Here is a 19,779-nt window from a genome sequence, read left to right as displayed (position 1 = left end):
TGTACATCCTTGAGCTCTGAGATGCCCTGTCATACCTAACTATACCTAGGAGAAATAAACTAAAGGCAAAAACATATGCCAACTATTCATGATTGTTATCCAGGTCTTGCTGCATGGAGACATGGTCATCAATGAAACCAGCATCTACAGAAAAACAACACATTTGGACCAAATACTCAACAATTATCCCAACATCAACAAACGAAGCCACATTAGGACATTATTTCAATGAGCCACCACACACTGCAACATCAAGGAACTATGAAGAGCAGAAGAAAATTACCTATATGGCATGTTCAAAAAGAATGCGTACCCAATAAACACAGTCCACCAATTTCTCAGCAACAAACGTAAACAAGCAGACAAAACGTGCCCAGAAACCCTAGCCACTTTACCCTACATCAAAGGCATCTCGGAAAAGACTGCCAGACTACTCAGACCTCTTGGCGTCATGGTAGCCCACAAACCCACCAACACACTTAAACAGCAGCTAATGAACTTATAAGACCCTATACAGACAACAAGCAAAACAAACATCATTTATAATTTTTATAACAAGATGGCTTATGTTTTAAGGATATGCAGCTTTGTATAATTCCAGAAATAATCAGTAATTTATTACATTAGAAAGTTTCTCTTGACATGGATCACACCATGTAACTCAAAACAGAAACATTGTTTATAGTTTATAGTCTGTCTTATAAAATGAAAGGGGCTTAAAAAATGAGAATTTATACATAAAGTTAAAATATAACTTTTTTAATCTCTGAAGTCAAAGCCACGGGAAACCAAGCAGTTGATAATTTTGTAATAGAAACATTACCAATTCAGTTATACATTGTGCTCTTTTACATTTACTAGCAGATTTGCCTGGTTGAAAATGTAGATGTGCTCAGATGGGTCTAATGTACACCAGGAGAAACTGGGGCTGCTATCAACAAGCAAAACAGAAGAGCCATTAGGGCAGCAAGACCAGCAGTCACCTGGTGAAGGTCCACTGAAAAAGAAACCTCATTAAAACACTTCAGTAAACTTATACCACTGGCAGAGAATAACCTGCTGGGTGACAAAAAAAAAGACTTGAAAGGAACAAGGGTGATTGTAGGCTGCATGTTATTTGAGGAATAGAATGGTCTAATTGGTCTGCCATTGCACAAGGCGACACATGCCTATTTTCATCTTCAGCTACCATGTCCCTTGATGAGAAATAAGATGAAGAAGCACAACAAGCATTGGGTACATGGACAAGGTACGTAAGTCTAAATGGCAACCTCAGATTCAATGTTAAATAAGTGAGACACTGGAGCTTGGGGATGAGTAGTGTGATACAGACAATGTTCTGGGATGGTCATGAGATGGATACAGGAAAAGAACTTGATCCCTGAAAACTAAACACCTTATTTTTGCTTTGGTGGTAGTTTTGTCCTACTCAACATGTTTTATCTACATAATTCTAGAAAACATTGATAATTTTAGAAAATGAATATTTAAAGCTTTTAAATAGCATTTGTTAATATAACAATCATTAAACATAGACAAAATACAGAGTTGTGCTTAACATCTATGTGCTGATATCACCATCAGTAAAATTCAGTCAGAAATTAATTATTGATATACTAATAAAATAAAACTGAGTTTGTCCTTCTGTGTATATGTCTTGAGGCTAAGAATTCCTATCCAGTTATTCTACACCAATAGAATGTCTTTTTTTCTCTTTCATTCACTCCATTTACCAAACAGTCATCCAATTCTCTCTTCATTTGCTTCTCACTCTTTTCCTGAATTATAAGTTTGATTTAATAGAGGTCAGTCATGATACATGGCCAGTCTAATAATAGCACTAATTAAATGCGTTACCATCATAGACATGGGACCAACCCAGGTTGGAGTCAGGAAGGAACATGAGTTTTCAATAATTTTCAGATTTCAAGAAGGCCAATAAGGTAAAGTTTCAGACTATAATATTCATGTTTTGACAATTTGATATGGTCACGTTGCCAATTAAAGTCAGGCTTAAATATGACCTGACACAAAACTATACAAATTTATACTTAAATTGTCTGTCTGAAAGAGAAATTAGGGAGGAATATAGAAATTATGGAAGCACTATGCAATTAACTTCATGGGCAATTACATGGTTGGTAACCTCAAGTATATCTCAGCCACATAAACTAGAAAGCCCCTGATCCGAGGTTCATGCTAACATCACTTAACTGAAACAATGTGGCTCAGTTTTTAGCATCCCTGAGTTAAGGAGGAGCGATCTTAATCTTGATAATTATCTCGTCATAATTTCAGAAAATGATCATTCGATTTGATTGTGATGACTTTCAGAATTAAGTTGACTGATAGTAAGGGAGAAATGCTGAACAGAGGGAAACAAGAGAATTCAAATGAGGCGCCTTGTAAGTAATATTTGGAAAGCAGGAACAAGAGAATCACGGCATTTTCTTTATTTTAGTAATCACCAGCACCTTGTTAAAAAAAGGAATGCAGGGAGAACATTGCCATTTTAAACTCAGAAAAGTGACATTAGTAACTTCATGCCTTAACTACGTCCTGCACTGTCTTGCAATGTGAGCCGAATCTGCCTCAATTTTTAGAGGCATAAAGGGCGACTACCATTGGCCGTATGAGCCTTTTAAAACATCACACCACAGGAAAATGCGTTTCGTTTATTTTGGCTTTTCACTTGTACATTTGTCACTTATTACTGCTGATTATCCCTTAAGCATGGATCTAATCCTGTATTTTGTCTCCGGGTGATTGCTCACCTTATTTGTCCATTTTGTCCCCCCACCGTTGCGCTATCAGTCATCCAACCCATCAACGCCTTCCATGCAATTTGTGCATTAGTTCTCCCTTCCCCACCCCCACATCTCCAAAGTGCATACTTTTTTCCCCAACATTACTCAATGCCTGTCTTTGTTGAAGGGTTATCCACCTTAAACATTAAAATGTACTTTTCTGTTTTTGATGTAAAGCATTTCATTTTGATATCAATTTCCAACGTTTAAACACGTTTTTCAACCACAAAACCTTGTGACCATAAAAGTCCTTTTGTCATCAGTTTTGTTCGATGGTGACTTTTGTCACTGGTTTCTGATACCTGTAAAGCCGGGTTTTTTTTTGGAATTTTCCTTTGACAAATTGGCCGGTGCGTTGAATTTACATTCTGAATGTAAATTTGCCACGTTTCAAAGGAATGTGGAGAGATTAACTGAAGTCTTCTGCAAATGTGACTAAAAAACAAATGAGTTGACTTTTCAATATTTATGTGCTGATGGAGGGGGGAGTTAAAGGCAGATCGTAGCCTTAAAGTCTTTGCAACTTGATCGTCCTGAAGAGCTAGTGGACTCAGTTTCCTCGCAAACTGAACCCTTTTTGATTATTTTATGTTTGTTTGATATTAGTTGCCAGCAGCAGACAAAGAACCTTCCTTCACTCACCCTCTCGGTGAATCTGCTGTCCGTGCAGTGACCAATGAAAAAACCGCGTGAGGGGAGACCCGTTACCAGATGTTCCAATAGCATTTGGCATATGGGGAATAGGCGCCTCCTTTAGCCAATAGGATATGAACATAGTATGATTACCGCCTCGGATATCCACCAATAGCAGCGTGGGAACCTGCAAGTGCGATTGACAGATTCATGAGCCAACCACTCTGGAATGTAGTTGTGATTGATGTGAACACTATCCAATAGGTGGCGGTGGGGCGGGATCCCAGTGCCAGTTGCTGAATGTGGTTCTGAAATTGGGGAGGCAGGCAGGTACAGAGAGTGGCCTCGACGGAGATGTAGACAGGGCTTGAGCGCATCACTCCTGGACTGAGATACGTGCCGGCCGGGCAGTGAGGAAAGTGATGGAGTGTGGTCTGGACAGGTTCTTCACCTGGGAGGAGGTGCAGAAGCACTGTAGCCGCAACGACCGCTGGCTGGTGATCCACAGGAAGGTCTATGATATCTCGGAATTCAGCAAAAGGCACCCGGGAGGCGCCCGAGTGATCGGGCACTACGCTGGGCAGGACGCTACGGTAAGATTGGAGCATTGACAGCAATGAGGGTGAAAGAGAGAGGTCTCTTTCCAAGCAATCACTCACCACTAGGGAAAGCGACATGAGTGAGCGACAACCAGAGACCGATGAAATCTCAAATAGTACCACGCCAAGTTCCCGAGGATCTTTGTTTTAAAGCTGATGGAGTGGAGTTGTTTTGTTACTATTGATCCATGATCAGAGAGAATGAGTAATACAAGGAAAAAAACACAGATCACTCATTGACATGTCTTTGCAGTGTGTCCTTCACATATTGGATCTTTCTGTAGGGCTCCAAGCAGGAAAATTGCTTTATTATCAGACCGGCTTTGCTGTGACCTAAACCATAATGGGCAATATGCATTGACTAGCGAGTTCACGCTTAACAGAAAACCCGAAATCACCTTCATTAAAGATCAGATGGTATGGCCAGCCCATTCCCTGCTTTCCAGAGAAAGCGAGGACTGCAGATGCTGGAGATGGAAGGGTAGTGCTGGAAAAGCACAGCCGGTTAGGCAGCATCCCAGGAGCAGAAGAGTCGACGTTTTGAGCGTAAGCTCTTAATCAGGAGTGGGGGGGGAGTGGGGGGGGGGGTGGTTGGGGGTAATGCCCAAGAGGACTGAGAGATAAATGGGAGGGGAGGTGAGGCTATAGGGGAAGGTAGCTGGCAATGCTTAGGTAGATGAAGGTGGGGGGTGATGGTGATAGGTCAGAGCAGGGGGTGGAGTGGATAGAAGATGGACAGGTTAGGTCCATGCCTCCCACTAACCCACTGTCCACTCCCGGCACCTTCCCTTGCCATCGCAAGAGGTGTAAAACCTGCACCCATCCAAGGCCCCAAACGATCCTTCCACATCCAGCAGAGATTTTCCTGCACCTCTACACACATCATCCACTGTGTCTGTTGCTCCCGATGTGGTCTCCTCTACTTCCCCCCCCCCCCCCCCCCCCCCACCACCACCACCTTCATCTTGGTAAAAACAAGGGCTGCAGATAACATCAGGATAATGATCAACAATTAAAGAATGTTCTTAGTGTCAATCAAAGAAAAGTATAAAATAAAGTTCCGGGAACGTTCACAGAGAAATAATTAAAAAGTACTGAATTATGAAGATCACTTATCAACAATTAAAAAGTCATGTGAGAATGCTGAATTATTACACTAAGGCTGAGAATAAGATTCAAGATTCAAGCAATACATATAAAAATTTGGAAAGTATCAAATGTTTAGTTGGTACATGACTTGGCCATCCAGAGCCTTAGGATCAGCATTGTGGAAACTGATAAACCTCTCCTGTAGACCCTCTGAAACTGAGGAGCCATCGAATAGATGTGTGATATCCTCAACTGCACTGTGGATACTCAGAAGAACTTCTGGAGTCCTCAAGAGTGTCCTTTTGCCACACATCCTATGATCCCACATCTAAAGTAATTCCCAGAGATTGGGTGACAGCTTGAAGCCAGCCTATCTCTCATCAGACCTGGTAATGAGGAAAACGTTTCATATTGAGCATGCAACTCATTCTCATGTAGATTTGTTTCGAAAGAGTCAGTGGTGAAAAGTATTGAAAAATTGAAACAAGTTGAAAAATAGTAATTATGATATCTGATTTCCCTTGAGGAATTCTTTGCAATACGACATGTCATGTTAAGAATATAGATATTTTTCAGGACTTTTAATTGTTTGGTGTTTGTATGTCCAATAGCATTATTATTTTCAAGGTTTGATTTAACCTCATTAGTTTTTGTGTAAATAATTCAAATACTGAGGCAGTGCAATATTCCTCCATTAATTAGCAGAGATAGAAAACAAGTTGTGCATTTTTGCACATGAGCTCCTCAAGTTGTACCCTCAAGTTTATTTCAGAAGCAATTTCTGCTCTTTTTTAAAAATCTACTTTGGTAAAGCTTTCTTTGGAGGCAAGTGTCTGACATAGAGTTACTTTTAAACGTACTGGTAGGTCAAGTTCTATCTGTTTCCCATCCACAAAATTTTGAGTTTGACTTAAGCATTGATATTATTAAGGGGGAGGCATGATGATATGGTCTTTGCAAACATGTTTTCCAATAGTACATGCTATGATTCCAGTTCTGTTCATTTTTTTTGTAATGTCTGTCTCTTGATTTGGAGATGCTGGTGTTGGACTGGGATGTACAAAGTTAAAAATCACACAACACCAGGTTATATTCCAACAGATTTATTTGGAAGCACTTGCTTTCAGAGCGCTGCTCTTTCATCAGGTGGGTAAAGTCATCTTTTGAAGCCAAGTAGATGACATCTGCTTGCATGAATGTGCTGGAGAGCATTGGAGGTGAAAACTTCATGAAAATTATAAAATATTCACAGTTATTATAGATCTCTAAGGCAGTCCATTCTTCTAGACCTTAAACATATCCAGCTTATTGAATAACATTACCTGGAATTGTCTGTCTTAAAACATATATCTCTGTAGCACTAACAACTCATCAAAGTAATATTTGCAAAACTTCAATGCTCTCAAGTCAGGAAACACAGCTGCTGTATTCTTCTTTTGGAAGCTATTTTCCATACAGGTTGAAAAAGAAAGAATTTTGTTACAAGTACTGCTATGTGATCTGAAACTTGTCTAACCTTCAAAAACTGCTCGATTGAAAGAACAATTGTTCCCAGAACTCAATAGTTTGGAAGTATGTAATTACAGCTCAGAAATGATCCAGGAGAGTAACTACCTGTAAAGGAGTGTCTCTTTCCTGGTTTAGATGTAAATACCAAACTAGCTTTTTCTTCTGTTTGCTTATAGCTCTCTTGGAGCATTTAGATCTTAAAGGAATGGAACCGTTTTATGAATATGAAAGACTAAACTCAGTTCTGGTCATATTTGTCCTGCTTTCATGAAACAGTATATACTCTGTAGTTTAGATTACTTACAGTGTGGAAACAGGCCCATTGGCCCAACAAGTCCACACCGACCCGCTGAAGCGCAACCCACCCATACCCCTACATTTACCCCTTACCTAACACTACGGGCAATTTAGCATGGCCAATTCACCTAATCCGCACATCTTTGGACTGTGGGAGGAAGCCAGAGCACCTGGAGGAAACCCACGTGCAAACTCCACACAGTCAGTCGCCTGAGTCGGGAATTGAACCCGGGTTTCAGGCGCTGTGTGCCAGCACTGTGCCACCGTGCCGCCCACAAGTTATACAATGGAGAATGACAGAGGATATCTCTCCCCATTCTGAGGTGGGACCTGCCTGTATCTATGCCACTTCCAGTTTGCTAATTCTAATTTTTGATATGTATGGTGTTTGGTGAAGCAGTTTAGAACCCTTTACAGTACAACCTGTCTGGTGGTTATGTGCTACCCTAAGATTCCTTATGAATCATTGTGCTTCTCTATTAGAAATTTGAATATTAGCAACTAGAATACTATGAAATACATTAGAAATTCTGGTATTGAGACTGGCTCTAATACAACGAGGGATACGTCGGCTTCCAAGAGATCAATTGTGTTAGGGAATTCTGTAGTCCAAGGTACAGACAGACGTTTCTGTGGCCAGCAGCGATAAAGCAGAATGGTGTGTTGCTTCCCTGGTGCCAGGGTCAAAGATGTCTCAGAGAGGGTGCAGAATGTTCTCATGGGGGAGAGGGGCCAGCAAGAGGTCATTGTTCCACAAAGTTCCAAAACAATGCGACAGCATATGAAACGGTAAATGCTGCTCATGGGATTCGAGGAATTACATAAATGTTTGGATGCAAGCATAAGAGGTACAGATAGTAAATTTGCAGATGACACCAAAATTAGAGGTGTAGTGGACAGCGAAGAGGGTTACCTCAGATTACAACAGGATCTTGAACAGATGGGCCAATGAGCTGAGAAGTGGCAGATGGAGTTTAATTCAGATAAATGCGAGGTGCTTGCTGCTTTTTGGGAAAGCAAATCTTAGCAGGAGTTATACACTTAATGATAAGGTCCTAGGGAGTGTTGCTGAACAAAGAGAATGTAGGTTCATAGCTCCTTGAAAGTGGAGTCGCAGGTCGATAGTATAGTGAAGAGGGCTTTTGGTATGTTTTCTTTATTGGTATTGAGTACAGGACTTGGGAGGTCATGTTGTGGCTGTGCAGGACATTGGTTAGGCCACTGTTGGAATATTGCATGCAGTTCTGGTCTCCTTCTTGTCAGAAAGATGTTGTGAAACTTGAAAGGATTCAGAAAAGATTTACAAGGATGGTTGAAGGATTTGAGCTATAAGGTGAGGCTGAACAGGCTGGGGCTGTTTTCCCTGGAGCGTCAGAGGCTGAGGGGTGACCTTATAGAGCTTTACAAAATTATGAGGGGCGTGGATAGAGTAAATTGGCAAAGTCTTTTCCCTGGGGTGGGGGAGTCCAGAACAAGAGGGCATAGGTTTAGGGTGGGAGGGGAAAGATATAAAAGAGACCAAAGGGGCAACTGTTTCACACAGAGGGCGGTACGGATATGGAATGAGCTGCCAGAGGAAGTGGTGGAGGTGGGTACAATTGCAACATTTAGGAGGCACTTGGATGGGTATGTGAATAGGAAGGATTTGGAGGGATATGGGCCGGGTGCTGGCAGGTGGGGCTAGATTGGGTTGGAATATCTGGTCGGCATGGACAAGTTGGATCGAAGGGTCTGTTTCCATGCTGTACATCTCTATGACTCTATGACTCTAAATGTATTTTGTTACTAAACACTGAGATACCCTCTTACGATTAGTAGCTCAAAATACTGTAGTTTGTTTATAAGTCTTTTAAAATGAGGTTACTTGAAGATAGTGAAGACTGCAGATGCTGGAAAGTCAGAGTCGATAAAATGTGGAGTTGGAAAAAGTACAGCAGATCAAGCAGCATCAAAGGGACATGAGAGTCAAAGTTTCAGGCAGGACCGTCATTAGGACTCAAATGAGGTTACTGTACAAGTGGAGGATTGGACACTTATTTAAAAGCTTCTTTTTTCTAATAAACATGTTTCCAACTGCAGCACTAAATCTGGACTAGATTGCCACTCAAATAGGTCACTGAATATGTTTTGGCACAAAGTGAAAAGTAATTATATTCTACCATTGTGCTCTGGTTCCTGGAAAATTTTGTGATTTTGCAAGTGTGTCTTAGCAAGAGAGTGAACTGAAAAGTTAAGCATTGCAACTTCAAGAGCAATTTGTGTTAATTTTCCAAGAAACATAACTGCTCCTTGTCCTCCTGTAACTATATGGTGTTTTGTTTTTCTGGGTTGTTTTTATGGAATTTCTGATAATTTAGAATTGTGACAGTTGTTTGGTGTATATTTGTATAGTTCCTGTTTATACAGCTCCCCCTCCCCCAATGCAGTTGTACAAATCACCTTTTTATTGAAGTGAATAAATCAATCAGTTTTAATATGTAATTAACTGAAGCTCCTTGTGTAGTGGAATTTCTGAACTAACCATCAGCATTTTATTAGGATCTGACAGTAGTTTTTAAATTGCACATGCATTCAGTAATTTTTCAGGTCAAACTTATTTTTTTTCTTTATGCATTCACGGGATGAGAGCATTGCTGGCTAAGCAACATTTATTGCTCATCCCTAATTGTTAAGAGTCAACTACATTGTTGTGAATCTGGAGTCACATGTAGGCCAGACCAGGTAAGGATGGCAGTTTCCTTCTCTGAAGGATATTACTGAACCAGATGGGTTTGTTTTCCAACAATTGATAATTGATTCATGGTCATCATTAGATTCTTAACTTCATATATTTATTGAATTCATATTCCACCATCTGCTGTGGCAGGATTAGAACACGGATCATGTGCAAATTTATCTGGGTCTCTGATTTAACAGTCCAGCAATAATACTACTAGGCCATTGTCTCCCCTAAATTTTGTTGTCCTTAAAAATTGAATGAGAAACAATTCATTCAAGATTTTCACAGGTTACAGTTAGTTCCCATTGAGATTGGTATTCACAGCACTGTTGGAGCAGCCTGCCAATGACTTAATGATTTTTAAAATATCTTCAATTTATTTGCTCGCATTGATAAGGCAGGAGATATTGACACATGCTGAGGTTATGAAATATGTCGAACCATTTTAAACATACGGCAACCTCCCAGATCCTGCAGACCTGTCAAGGAGCAATACTGAAGACAGAGTGTGAGATGGAGTGTGGCAGGTCTTCAGTTCTCTTGTCTTCAAACAACGGTTCAGAGAAGGTTTACTAGATTAGCATGTGGAATGAGCAGATTACCATAAAAAGAAGGCTAATCAGAGAGGGCCTGTATCCTTTGAAGTTTAGAATCATCAGAAGTGACTTAATTATAACACAGATGGCCCCAAGGACATGATTGGTTGAATGTGGAAAGAATTTTTCCCACCAGTGGGAGAATCTGAAACTAGGGGTCATAATTTAAAAATAAGGAGATACTCTATTTAGGACAGACATGAGGAAAGAAATTTTCTCTGAACGTTGAGAGTCTTTGGCAATCTTTTCCTCAAATAGCAGTGGGTGCTGAATTTTTAAATAGTTTTAAGCTACAGATAGATTCCTGATTATCAAGAGGGTGAAGAATTATCAGAGGCTTGCAGGAATGTAGAGTTAAGTTTAAAATCAGCTCAGCCACAATTTTATTGAACGGTAGAACAGGCAAGAAGGATGGAGAGCCTACTCTCCTTTCTTGTTTGTACATTTGTATTCTGAGCAGGACTCCGGACTATGGGACATGCCTTTATCTCTAACTGAATATCTCACCCAGCTCCTGTCTATGTAGAGTGATGCCTTGCTACAAATAATATATTTCTCTGCTTTAGCCATCCAATGCTAAAATCTTTTTAACAGCAGTATGCTTGATGTAAGCAGTGTGCCCCTGTCTATTTTATGTTGTTGACTACACTTATCACGAGATATGAGATTTATTATAACCCCTGTGACAGACTTAACTTTATGAATAACAGGTTGCTAAATCTTCACCTTCAATTATTTCACTGTATTGCAACAAACAATCAAGTGGTATGATCTGAGACCCAGTAATGTGTGTGTGGACTTATTGATTAATTTCACTGTTCTTTCTGAAGGTCATGATTTGGAGATGCTGGTGTTGGACTGGGGTGTACAAAGTTAAAAATCACACAACACCAGGTTATAGTCCAACAGGTTTAATCAGGTGATGAAGGAGCGTCGCTCCGAAAGCTAGTGTGTTTCCAATTAAACCTGTTGGACTATAACCTGGTGTTGTGTGATTTTTAACTTTCTGAAGGTGCTAGTCTTTTTTCAACTCTCTGTGCTGCCTTGGTGTTCCATTGTAATTTTAATTCTCTGAGTGCAGTGAATGCTGAATTCTTAAAAAATTAATTTGAGATGTGGATATTGTGACTAGGCCAGTATTTAGCATCCATCCCTAACTGTCCTTGAGAATATGGTTGTGAACTACTTGTCCTCATGTCCAACTTTACTCTTCTTAAGCAGAGTGATGTCCTGCATGATTGGATTTAAGCTTCCATTGTGGGTTTCCCTTTGTTTAAAAAATTCTGAATGTTGGAACATTTTCAAATCTTGCACAGACTTTACCACAAATAAAGTGCTTTACTCCAGCTAACTACCGATCTCTTCCTTTAGGATCCCTTCACTGCCTTCCACATTGATAAGACGCTGGTGAGCAAGTATCTGAACTCGCTGTTGATTGGAGAGCTTGCTCCTGACCAGCCCAGCTTGGAATCTTGGAAAAGTGTGAGTACCATGTGCGGTCACTGTTCTGCAGAATAATCCAAGATTGCCTTCTCTAAAGAGAATGGCTTGATTGTTACTGGATGAGAATTATGATGTGTGCATTCCTACAATAGAATAGTGATGATATTTGAGAAGTATTTTATTGTTTAAAGTGGTTTGGATAATTCTGAGGGGTTGAAAGACACCGTGTATAAATACAAGTCCTCCTGCCTTTTATGTTGTTTCTATCACCATGAATTTCAAAGGAGAAAATTGCAGATGCTGGAGATCAGAGTCGAAGAATGTGGTGCTGGAAAAGCACAGCCATACAGGCAACATCTGAGGAATAGGAGAATCAATGTTTTGAATAAACAATTGCTATCCTGTTTACACCAAAACAGATAATTGTTTCCTATTTTAGACATTGTTCACAAGAATTTTGCTGGCATTTTTCTTTCCATATAAATTAAAAATGCAAAGCAGCATTAATTTCTCATTGTGCAATGATTCTTCAAAGTGAGATTCCACTCACACTGCTAAGCAGCATGTTTTTTTTAAACTCATGGTCTCTTTCTCTGTTTCACTGTCTCAGAAACTGATAACAGAGGATTTCCATGAGCTGCGTGCACTTGTGGAAAAGACGAACCTCCTCAAGCCGAACAAGCTGTTCTTTGCTGGAATGCTAGCACACCTACTACTCCTTGATGCTGCGGCCTGGCTCACTCTATGGTATTTTGGTGCCTCCTTTGTCCCCTTTATGATCAGCACAGCTCTTCTGGCCATTGTGCAGGTGGGTTTGCAGTTATCATGCACTTAACTAGGTAAATTCCTTCTGTAGGAATCTAATTGTCATGTTAGGTGGAACTACATAATACATGAAGTGGGAAATGTATCACTCGGTCTGACTATGTGTGCTACATAATCTTAACAAGCTACAGTTACCATGTTAGGTTCTCTTCCCGAGATTTTACACACGAGATGCAATTCGCATACACCAACTTCTGCAAGCAATTAAAGTTTATTAAAACCTGTACAAGCCAGGTGACCCCCTTTGGCATACTTCACAGGCATGCAAAATCGAATCAAAAGAGGCCCTGAACAATGAAAACACATCCTCTTTATACAGGTCAGTTGGTCATGCTCACAGTTACTCAGGCCACTCCTCCAGTCACATGCCACTCAAGATAGCTCCCAGCCTCACAGTCACATGTTATCCCAGGTACAATGATAGGATGAGATCATCCTCAGAGATAATGCAAATGTAAATGCCCTAATCCTGGGGAATCGTTATGCAGATGATTTCCTGACTCAATGATTCACTAAGACAATGTAGGTGTGACATACCTAGCTTCGGAGGATGGTTAGAAAGCATTTCTGAATGGAAGAGATTGAATGATAGTTTAATTTGATAATAGTAGGGGGAGTAGTAGCAAATGACTGTTTAAATGGAGTGGGGAGTCGTTCGCACTCCCGCATGACTGTTGGCCCCACTCAAAGATAGTGCAGTTTAACCCTTTAATATTACATCAATGTCCAGAGAGATAGTACAATTTATTCTTTTAACATTATAACCAGTGAATCAAGTAGACACCAATTACCTTATGAACTGTCATAAATTATGTTTGATGAGTCAGTATGTTATTAGCAATTTCTTCATGTCCCAATTGGTAACTTACCCTAATATCTTCAGGCCTGGTTGTCTCTTTTCTTAAATTCTTCACAGGATGAAGGTGATACTAGCCAAGCCAACAGTTATTACCTATCCCAGTTAAGTGTTAGTTAAGTGTTAATCCACATGCTACGGACCTAGAGTCTCATGTATCCCAGACCTGGTAAGGATGGCAGTTTCCTTCCCTAAATGGCATTAGAGAACTGATTGGATTTTTCCAATAAGCAACAATGGTTTCACAGTCATAATTAGATTCCTAATTCCAGATATTAATTGAATACAAATTCCAACATCTGCCATGGCATGATTTGAATCCGGGTTCACAGACCATCACCAGGTCTCTGGATTTATAGTCGAGTGATAGTACCACTAGGCCAGCATTTCCCCAACCAGCAGATTTCAGATCTGGCTGGACAAAGGTCATATTCCAACATGGGATGTTCTGCTCTCTGTGATTAGTGTAAGACTTATTTTAATCTTAAATTGGTATGGCTGAGACTGGCCAAGATAGCATGGATGTCCTAGTTGATGGGTATTGTTGCAATGACCTATGCAGTGCTCTTGGTATTAATTTGTAATGTGCTTTCTTATGATTTTGTTTGCAGGCACAGGGTGGTTGGCTACAGCATGACTTTGGGCACCTATCAGTGTTTAGCAAATCCAAGTGGAACCATATTGTTCACAAATTTATCATTGGTCACCTGAAAGTGAGTCACACTGTATTTGGAGTTTACTGCACTATCATGTTGCTAATCTACCTTAACTCCTGTATCAAACACAATCTCTTTCCAGTAGTATGTGTCTCTCTAACTTCTCACTTCCTGTCCTGTGTTTGCTATCTCTGGCCCATCATTGCTTTCTTTTCTTTTCTCTTTATCTCTTCCTCCTCACATTTCCACCTGTCTTACATGTCTTTTTGATATTCAAGGCTGGGAACTTGTTTCAAGAAATTTTGCCATAAAACATCTGACAAAATCATGCAATGAAACCTCAATGAAATTCCTGATTTATTTCTGCTCATCTCTCCCTGTTTCCATCTTATATTCTATCCTTCATTGTCTGTTTCTGATCAGCTGCTGTTTGTTCTTTTTTATGTTGCCTTCCATATATTTGCATCTGTGTCTTCAGTGTGCCATTCTTCCTGCTGTCCATCTTTCTTGAATGGTGATCCAGTCACTTCCATGTCAATGCCTGTAATTTTCTACGTACATAGATCCCATGCTAATTGTTTACACTGTACGCTTGTCCCATTCTAGTTTACATTATGGGACTTAAAGTACACCCCAGTTTACTCCATGACTTAAAGTACTACCAAATAATATACAGTGTTTCATTAACTTGTTTCAGTTGACTAAGCTTCATTGGTTGAGGCCAGATTTGATCCCTAATAGGTGAAGATCTGTTGATCTTCGCCGACTCAACAGTAGGGTCATTGCAATTGGCCTCAGGACCCTTTTGGACTAGGGAACAGAGAAGTTACTCTGGTCTGGAGACTCTGAGGCTAATCAAATCATCCCTTGTGCCTTTCCAGATACATCTACTGGAACATTAGTTCATCAGCTAGTTCAGTGAGGACAGGATGTGATTGAGGCGTGATGACACTTTTCAACGAGGCTTGCATGGGATAACAGCTGGGGGGCATTTGATGCCTGGAGAATCATATTCTGGGAAGAGCCAAAATCATGAAGAGAAAATTGTTATTCCCTTTTCTTTCTCATAGTAGAGAGAGCTGCAAATCTCTCTCTCTCTTATTCCTGATGAAGGGCTTATGCTCGAAACGTCGAATTCTCTATTCCTGAGATGCTGCCTAACCTGCTGTGCTTTGACCAGCAACACATTTGCAGCTGTGATCTCCAGCATCTGCAGACCTCATTTTTTACTCGAAGATTTTAACCTACTGCGAATCCTCTTACAAGGATGCCTTCCTTGAAGAAGCTCTCTTCCTTCCTCTACAAGGATTTCAGTGAGTCCCTCCCTCACTGCACCCCCCAGGTCATCTCCTCTGCACAGAAGCTCTTCTCAAACAGACCCGTTACCACAGCCCTCACCTTGACCTCCTTCCACCTATCCCACCTCCATCGCCCCTCCCCCTAGTCCCTCCTCCCTACCTTTTATCTCAGCCGGCTTGGCTCTCTCTCTCTTATTCCTGATGAAGGGCTTATGCTCGAAACGTCGAATTCTCTATTCCTGAGATGCTGCCTAACCTGCTGTGCTTTGACCAGCAACACATTTGCAGCTGTGATCTCCAGCATCTGCAGACCTCATTTTTTACTCGAAGATTTTAACCTACTGCGAATCCTCTTACAAGGATGCCTTCCTTGAAGAAGCTCTCTTCCTCCCTCTACAAGGATTTCAGTGAGTCCCTCCCTCACTGCACCCCCCAGGTCATCTCCTCTGCACAGAAGCTCTTCTCAAACAGACCCGTTACCACAGCCCTCACCTTGACCTCCTTCCACCTATCCCACCTCCATCGCCCCTCCCCCTAGTCCCTCCTCCCTACCTTTTATCTCAGCCGGCTTGGCTCTCTCTCTCTTATTCCTGATGAAGGGCTTATGCTCGAAACGTCGAATTCTCTATTCCTGAGATGCTGCCTAACCTGCTGTGCTTTGACCAGCAACACATTTGCAGCTGTGATCTCCAGCATCTGCAGACCTCATTTTTTACTCATAGTAGAGAGAGGCCAATCCCCTAGGACAGCAGTGTTAGGATTTGAGGGGGTAGGGGGAGAATCAAAAGGAATTGATGCTACTGACTGTGTTATTTCAGGTTGTGTGCTTGAATGATGTGTGCATTATATTTGAGATTCTCAGGGTGATTTCGGCTTTGACTGTCTTAAGTTGGCCTGATCATTTCTGTCTCTTTTTCTCTGGTGATAGGGTGCCCCAGCCAGCTGGTGGAACCACCTCCACTTTCAGCATCATGCCAAGCCCAACTGCTTCCGCAAAGACCCTGACATCAACATGCATCCCATCTTCTTTGTCTTGGGAAAGAAGCTCCCAATTGAGGTAAGTCGAACACAGATGTTCAGTCAGCTGCTTGGCATCTTCCTGGCAGGATTTTTAGAAATTGTTGAGGTTAGTAGGATGCAGGCAGAAAGAATGAGGGACAACCTATAAGAATTACGTAGGAACTTAATTGTTATGAACAGCAAGATGGGGTGTCTGGGAATTGGGGTTATCGAGTGTGGCTGCAAATGGTTTTGAGGGAAGTATGTGCCTATGGACGGAGAGAGGGGTTCAAATATTCATGGTGGAGTGTAAGCAATGTCCAATGAAGGAAAGGTAATGGGGAATTTGGTCTGGATGGGTGCTTGAGAATAAGCAATTGTTGGGGAAGTGGTGCTCAGGATGGGGAGGGGTTGGGGTAGCATGAGCAGTACCTAGGGAGGAGGAGTGCCCAGAGTGAGGGAAGGGGGAATGGTAGTCAGTGGGATTGAGGTGAGTACAGGGGAGAGGGGGGATGTTTCCAGGTGAGAGGAAGAAGCAGCATGAGTGATGGCTACCAAATCCTCCAAGTGGTTCCACATTTACAGCAACTGCATTTCAGCACTTAGCTTCTGAGTTACAATTTTGGAATTGATATTTTAGACCTGATTTTCCTAACCCTGGGAAAATCAGTTTTGAGATGAGAGTCTCACTCACCTCTTGTACAATTTTGAGTACAGAAGAATTAAGGAATACAGAAATAGGGTGGAAAGGTAGGGTTTGAGGGAGAAGATTGGCTATGATCTTGGCTCAGTAGTTTGAAAAAAGCTTGAAGGGTCAAATGGTCTACTTCAAATTATGTTTGTCTGTTTAATGTGAGACCTTGTATTAGCAGAGAGAAAGGCTGGAACAGTGTACAGGAAATTACATAGATGATCTCTGTATCTTAGTTGCCATAGTGAAATGCAGTATGTAATTCCTGCAACTAGGACAGAGAATAGTTAGGCAGATTTAACAATTCCTAGAATTTCTGCTAGGGAAGCTAGACTTGCTTTAAATAATGTGAATGAAAACAAATGAGCTCGCTGTATGTATATTTAACACCAGGTGATGAAGGAGCACTAACTGAGAGTAAAGGCTCTTTCAACAGCACCTTCCAAAGCAATGACCTCCATAATCGGGAAGATCAAGCAAAGTAACAACAGTAGCAAATGCAAGCTCCCTTCTCACGCCATTCTAAGTGGGACATATCTCATGGTAGCTTCACTGCTGCTAGATTTCTCTATGCAGTGATACTGAATTATCTCATTACATGGCAGCAATGGTTTGTAACCATTTTCAACTAATGATTAACACCCACATTCTGAGAGAGATTTTAAAAAATAATGAATTCATTTGGAAGTGCCTGGCTGAATAAAGCAAAATATGAAATATGACCAGTTGCAGTTTTGTGGAGTCAAGGATTGTATAGGGCACCCATTGTAGCCAGTAGTGGTATGTAGTTTACAAAAGAACTGGGTTGAAAACCAGTTTAAACACTGGGATAGATTTTATGAATTATGCTCCTGGCAGAGTGTGATGTATGTCATATTCTTAGACTTGGATATCAGTGTAGCCCGTCGAATTTTAAAACTAACTGAATGACAAACAGTGACATGTACTGATTTCTAAGCCTGGATAGCCAACATTCACTTCCATCATATGAAGCTGTAACACTGGAAGCCCAAAGTCATAATAAATTCACGAGCTTTGATTTCATTATTGTGTGTGCGCAAAATGATAACTCAAATTTTTCTTTTTTCCCTTCAACCCAGGTGGGGATACAGAAGAAGAAGTATATGCCATACCAATACCAACACAAGTATTTCTTCCTGAGTAAGTCATTTGCATAGAATTATCTAGTATATTTCAGTACAGTGCATGTCCATGCAAGTCACTTCAACTACCTCATAGTCGAGAATTCCACATACAAACCATTCCCTGAGTAACAATTCTTTTTTAAAAATCCTTAAATTTCTGGTAGGCTTATTAGTGGCTGTCTATTTTGGCCCCATCTGGTCTCTAATGTCTGCCTCATCAAACCCTTTCACAATCTTAAAGGCCTCTTTTGGCTCACATCTTCAGTCATAAATTTCCTAGAAAAAGGAGCCTCACCTTGTTCAACCTTTCCTTTAAAAGTATTACCTCTCAGTTTTAGTGTAACACTTGGAGTTTTGTTCCCATCTGGTCGGGTGTCTTCATTTTTTGCATAATGTATATAACAACTGTTCACAGTACTCGAGTTTTAATTATATTTTAATCAAGATTTTTGTATGGGTTTAACATAACTTCTGTGTTTTCCAATTGTATTCCTCTAAAAGTGACCCCTAGATTTTGTTTTCTTTAAATGGATTTATTAACCTGTGTTGTTTATTGTACTGATTAGTGTAATCCTTTCCAACTCCTGCCAAATCTTCAAGTCTTTTGTCCCATTTAAACTTGTTATCCGTGTTGAAACTACCAAACTACAGCCCCTCTCTCTCATATTTGCCAATTATGCACCAATGCTGTAAGTTTATTAACATCTTTCAAATTTGCAAACCATGGCACATTTAGAAATAAAGGTTGAAACACCCTTCACTGTGTATTTTCATTGCTGGTTTGAGTGTACCCAAAGCAGGACTTTGTATTATAAGCTTTGAGTAAGTTTTGAAACTATGATGAATGGCAACTAAAAATGAAACTCTGTTAGCTGCGAGTTTTGAGATTTCTAGCTCAGGTTGAGGTTCTGGATGTAGGTTTCCTAACTGAGCTGGAAGGTACATTTCCAGACATTTCGTCACCCTACTAGGTAACGTCTTCAGTGGGCCCCTGGGCGAAGCATTGCTGAGAATTCCTGCTTTCGATTTATATGTTTGGGTTTATGGGTTGTTGATGTCATTTCCTGTGGTAACATCATTTCTTATGGTGATGTCATGTCCTGTTCTTTATTGCAAGGGGTCTAACACATCAAATTAGACCCCATATATCACCCCCTGTGAAAAAGAACAGGACATGACATCACCATAGGAAATAATGTTCTATAGACACTGTTTTTATTGTCAATGTAAATAGATGAATTGGAAAGGGCACAAATTATAACCATTGTAATTTCACCAGGAAAAGACCCTATCATAAAATTGAAGAGACCTGGATAAAAAGGCACAGGGGATTTAACAGCTGGGGATCCTTGCCTTGTTTAGCTGCACAGGAGCTACATGTCACTTCTCTGTTGGTTAAGCAGAAGACAAATTCCACACATTGGACAGATAAACTGTCGGTGTTTAGTGATCAGATTAGAACAGTATGTCCTGATAATGTTAAGGTCAAGGGAGTACCAGTAGCCCTTTACTGAGCAGTCTTTTTATTTAGTGCAACCATTTGAAACTAGGCAGAGTTTGGTCTGTGAGTAATTAAAAATTAAAACAACAAGAATCAGCATCCAGAGCTCCTGAGAA

The 19,779-nt window shown here is 40.7% G+C and overlaps 1 protein-coding gene across 1 annotated transcript in view; it reads left to right on the top strand.

Annotated features, from left to right (window-relative positions):
- The first annotated feature begins 3,762 nt into the window (after positions 1-3,762).
- The window catches only part of LOC132824406 (acyl-CoA (8-3)-desaturase-like), a 47,084-nt gene continuing 31,067 nt past the window's right edge, over positions 3,763-19,779 (top strand). Inside the window, exons 1-6 of the mRNA XM_060838839.1 lie at positions 3,763-4,033; positions 11,621-11,731; positions 12,303-12,500; positions 13,985-14,086; positions 16,256-16,384; positions 18,118-18,178. Of these exons, the coding sequence (XP_060694822.1) occupies positions 3,863-4,033; positions 11,621-11,731; positions 12,303-12,500; positions 13,985-14,086; positions 16,256-16,384; positions 18,118-18,178 (772 nt within the window). The 5' untranslated portion in view covers positions 3,763-3,862. The remainder of the gene's footprint in view (positions 4,034-11,620; positions 11,732-12,302; positions 12,501-13,984; positions 14,087-16,255; positions 16,385-18,117; positions 18,179-19,779) is intronic.

This window comes from Hemiscyllium ocellatum, chromosome 18 (genome assembly GCF_020745735.1).
Source record: "Hemiscyllium ocellatum isolate sHemOce1 chromosome 18, sHemOce1.pat.X.cur, whole genome shotgun sequence".
Taxonomy (NCBI): Eukaryota; Metazoa; Chordata; class Chondrichthyes; order Orectolobiformes; family Hemiscylliidae; genus Hemiscyllium; species Hemiscyllium ocellatum.
The sequence above is the reverse complement of the archived record's forward strand: the minus strand, read 5'-3'. Positions and strand labels throughout refer to the sequence as shown.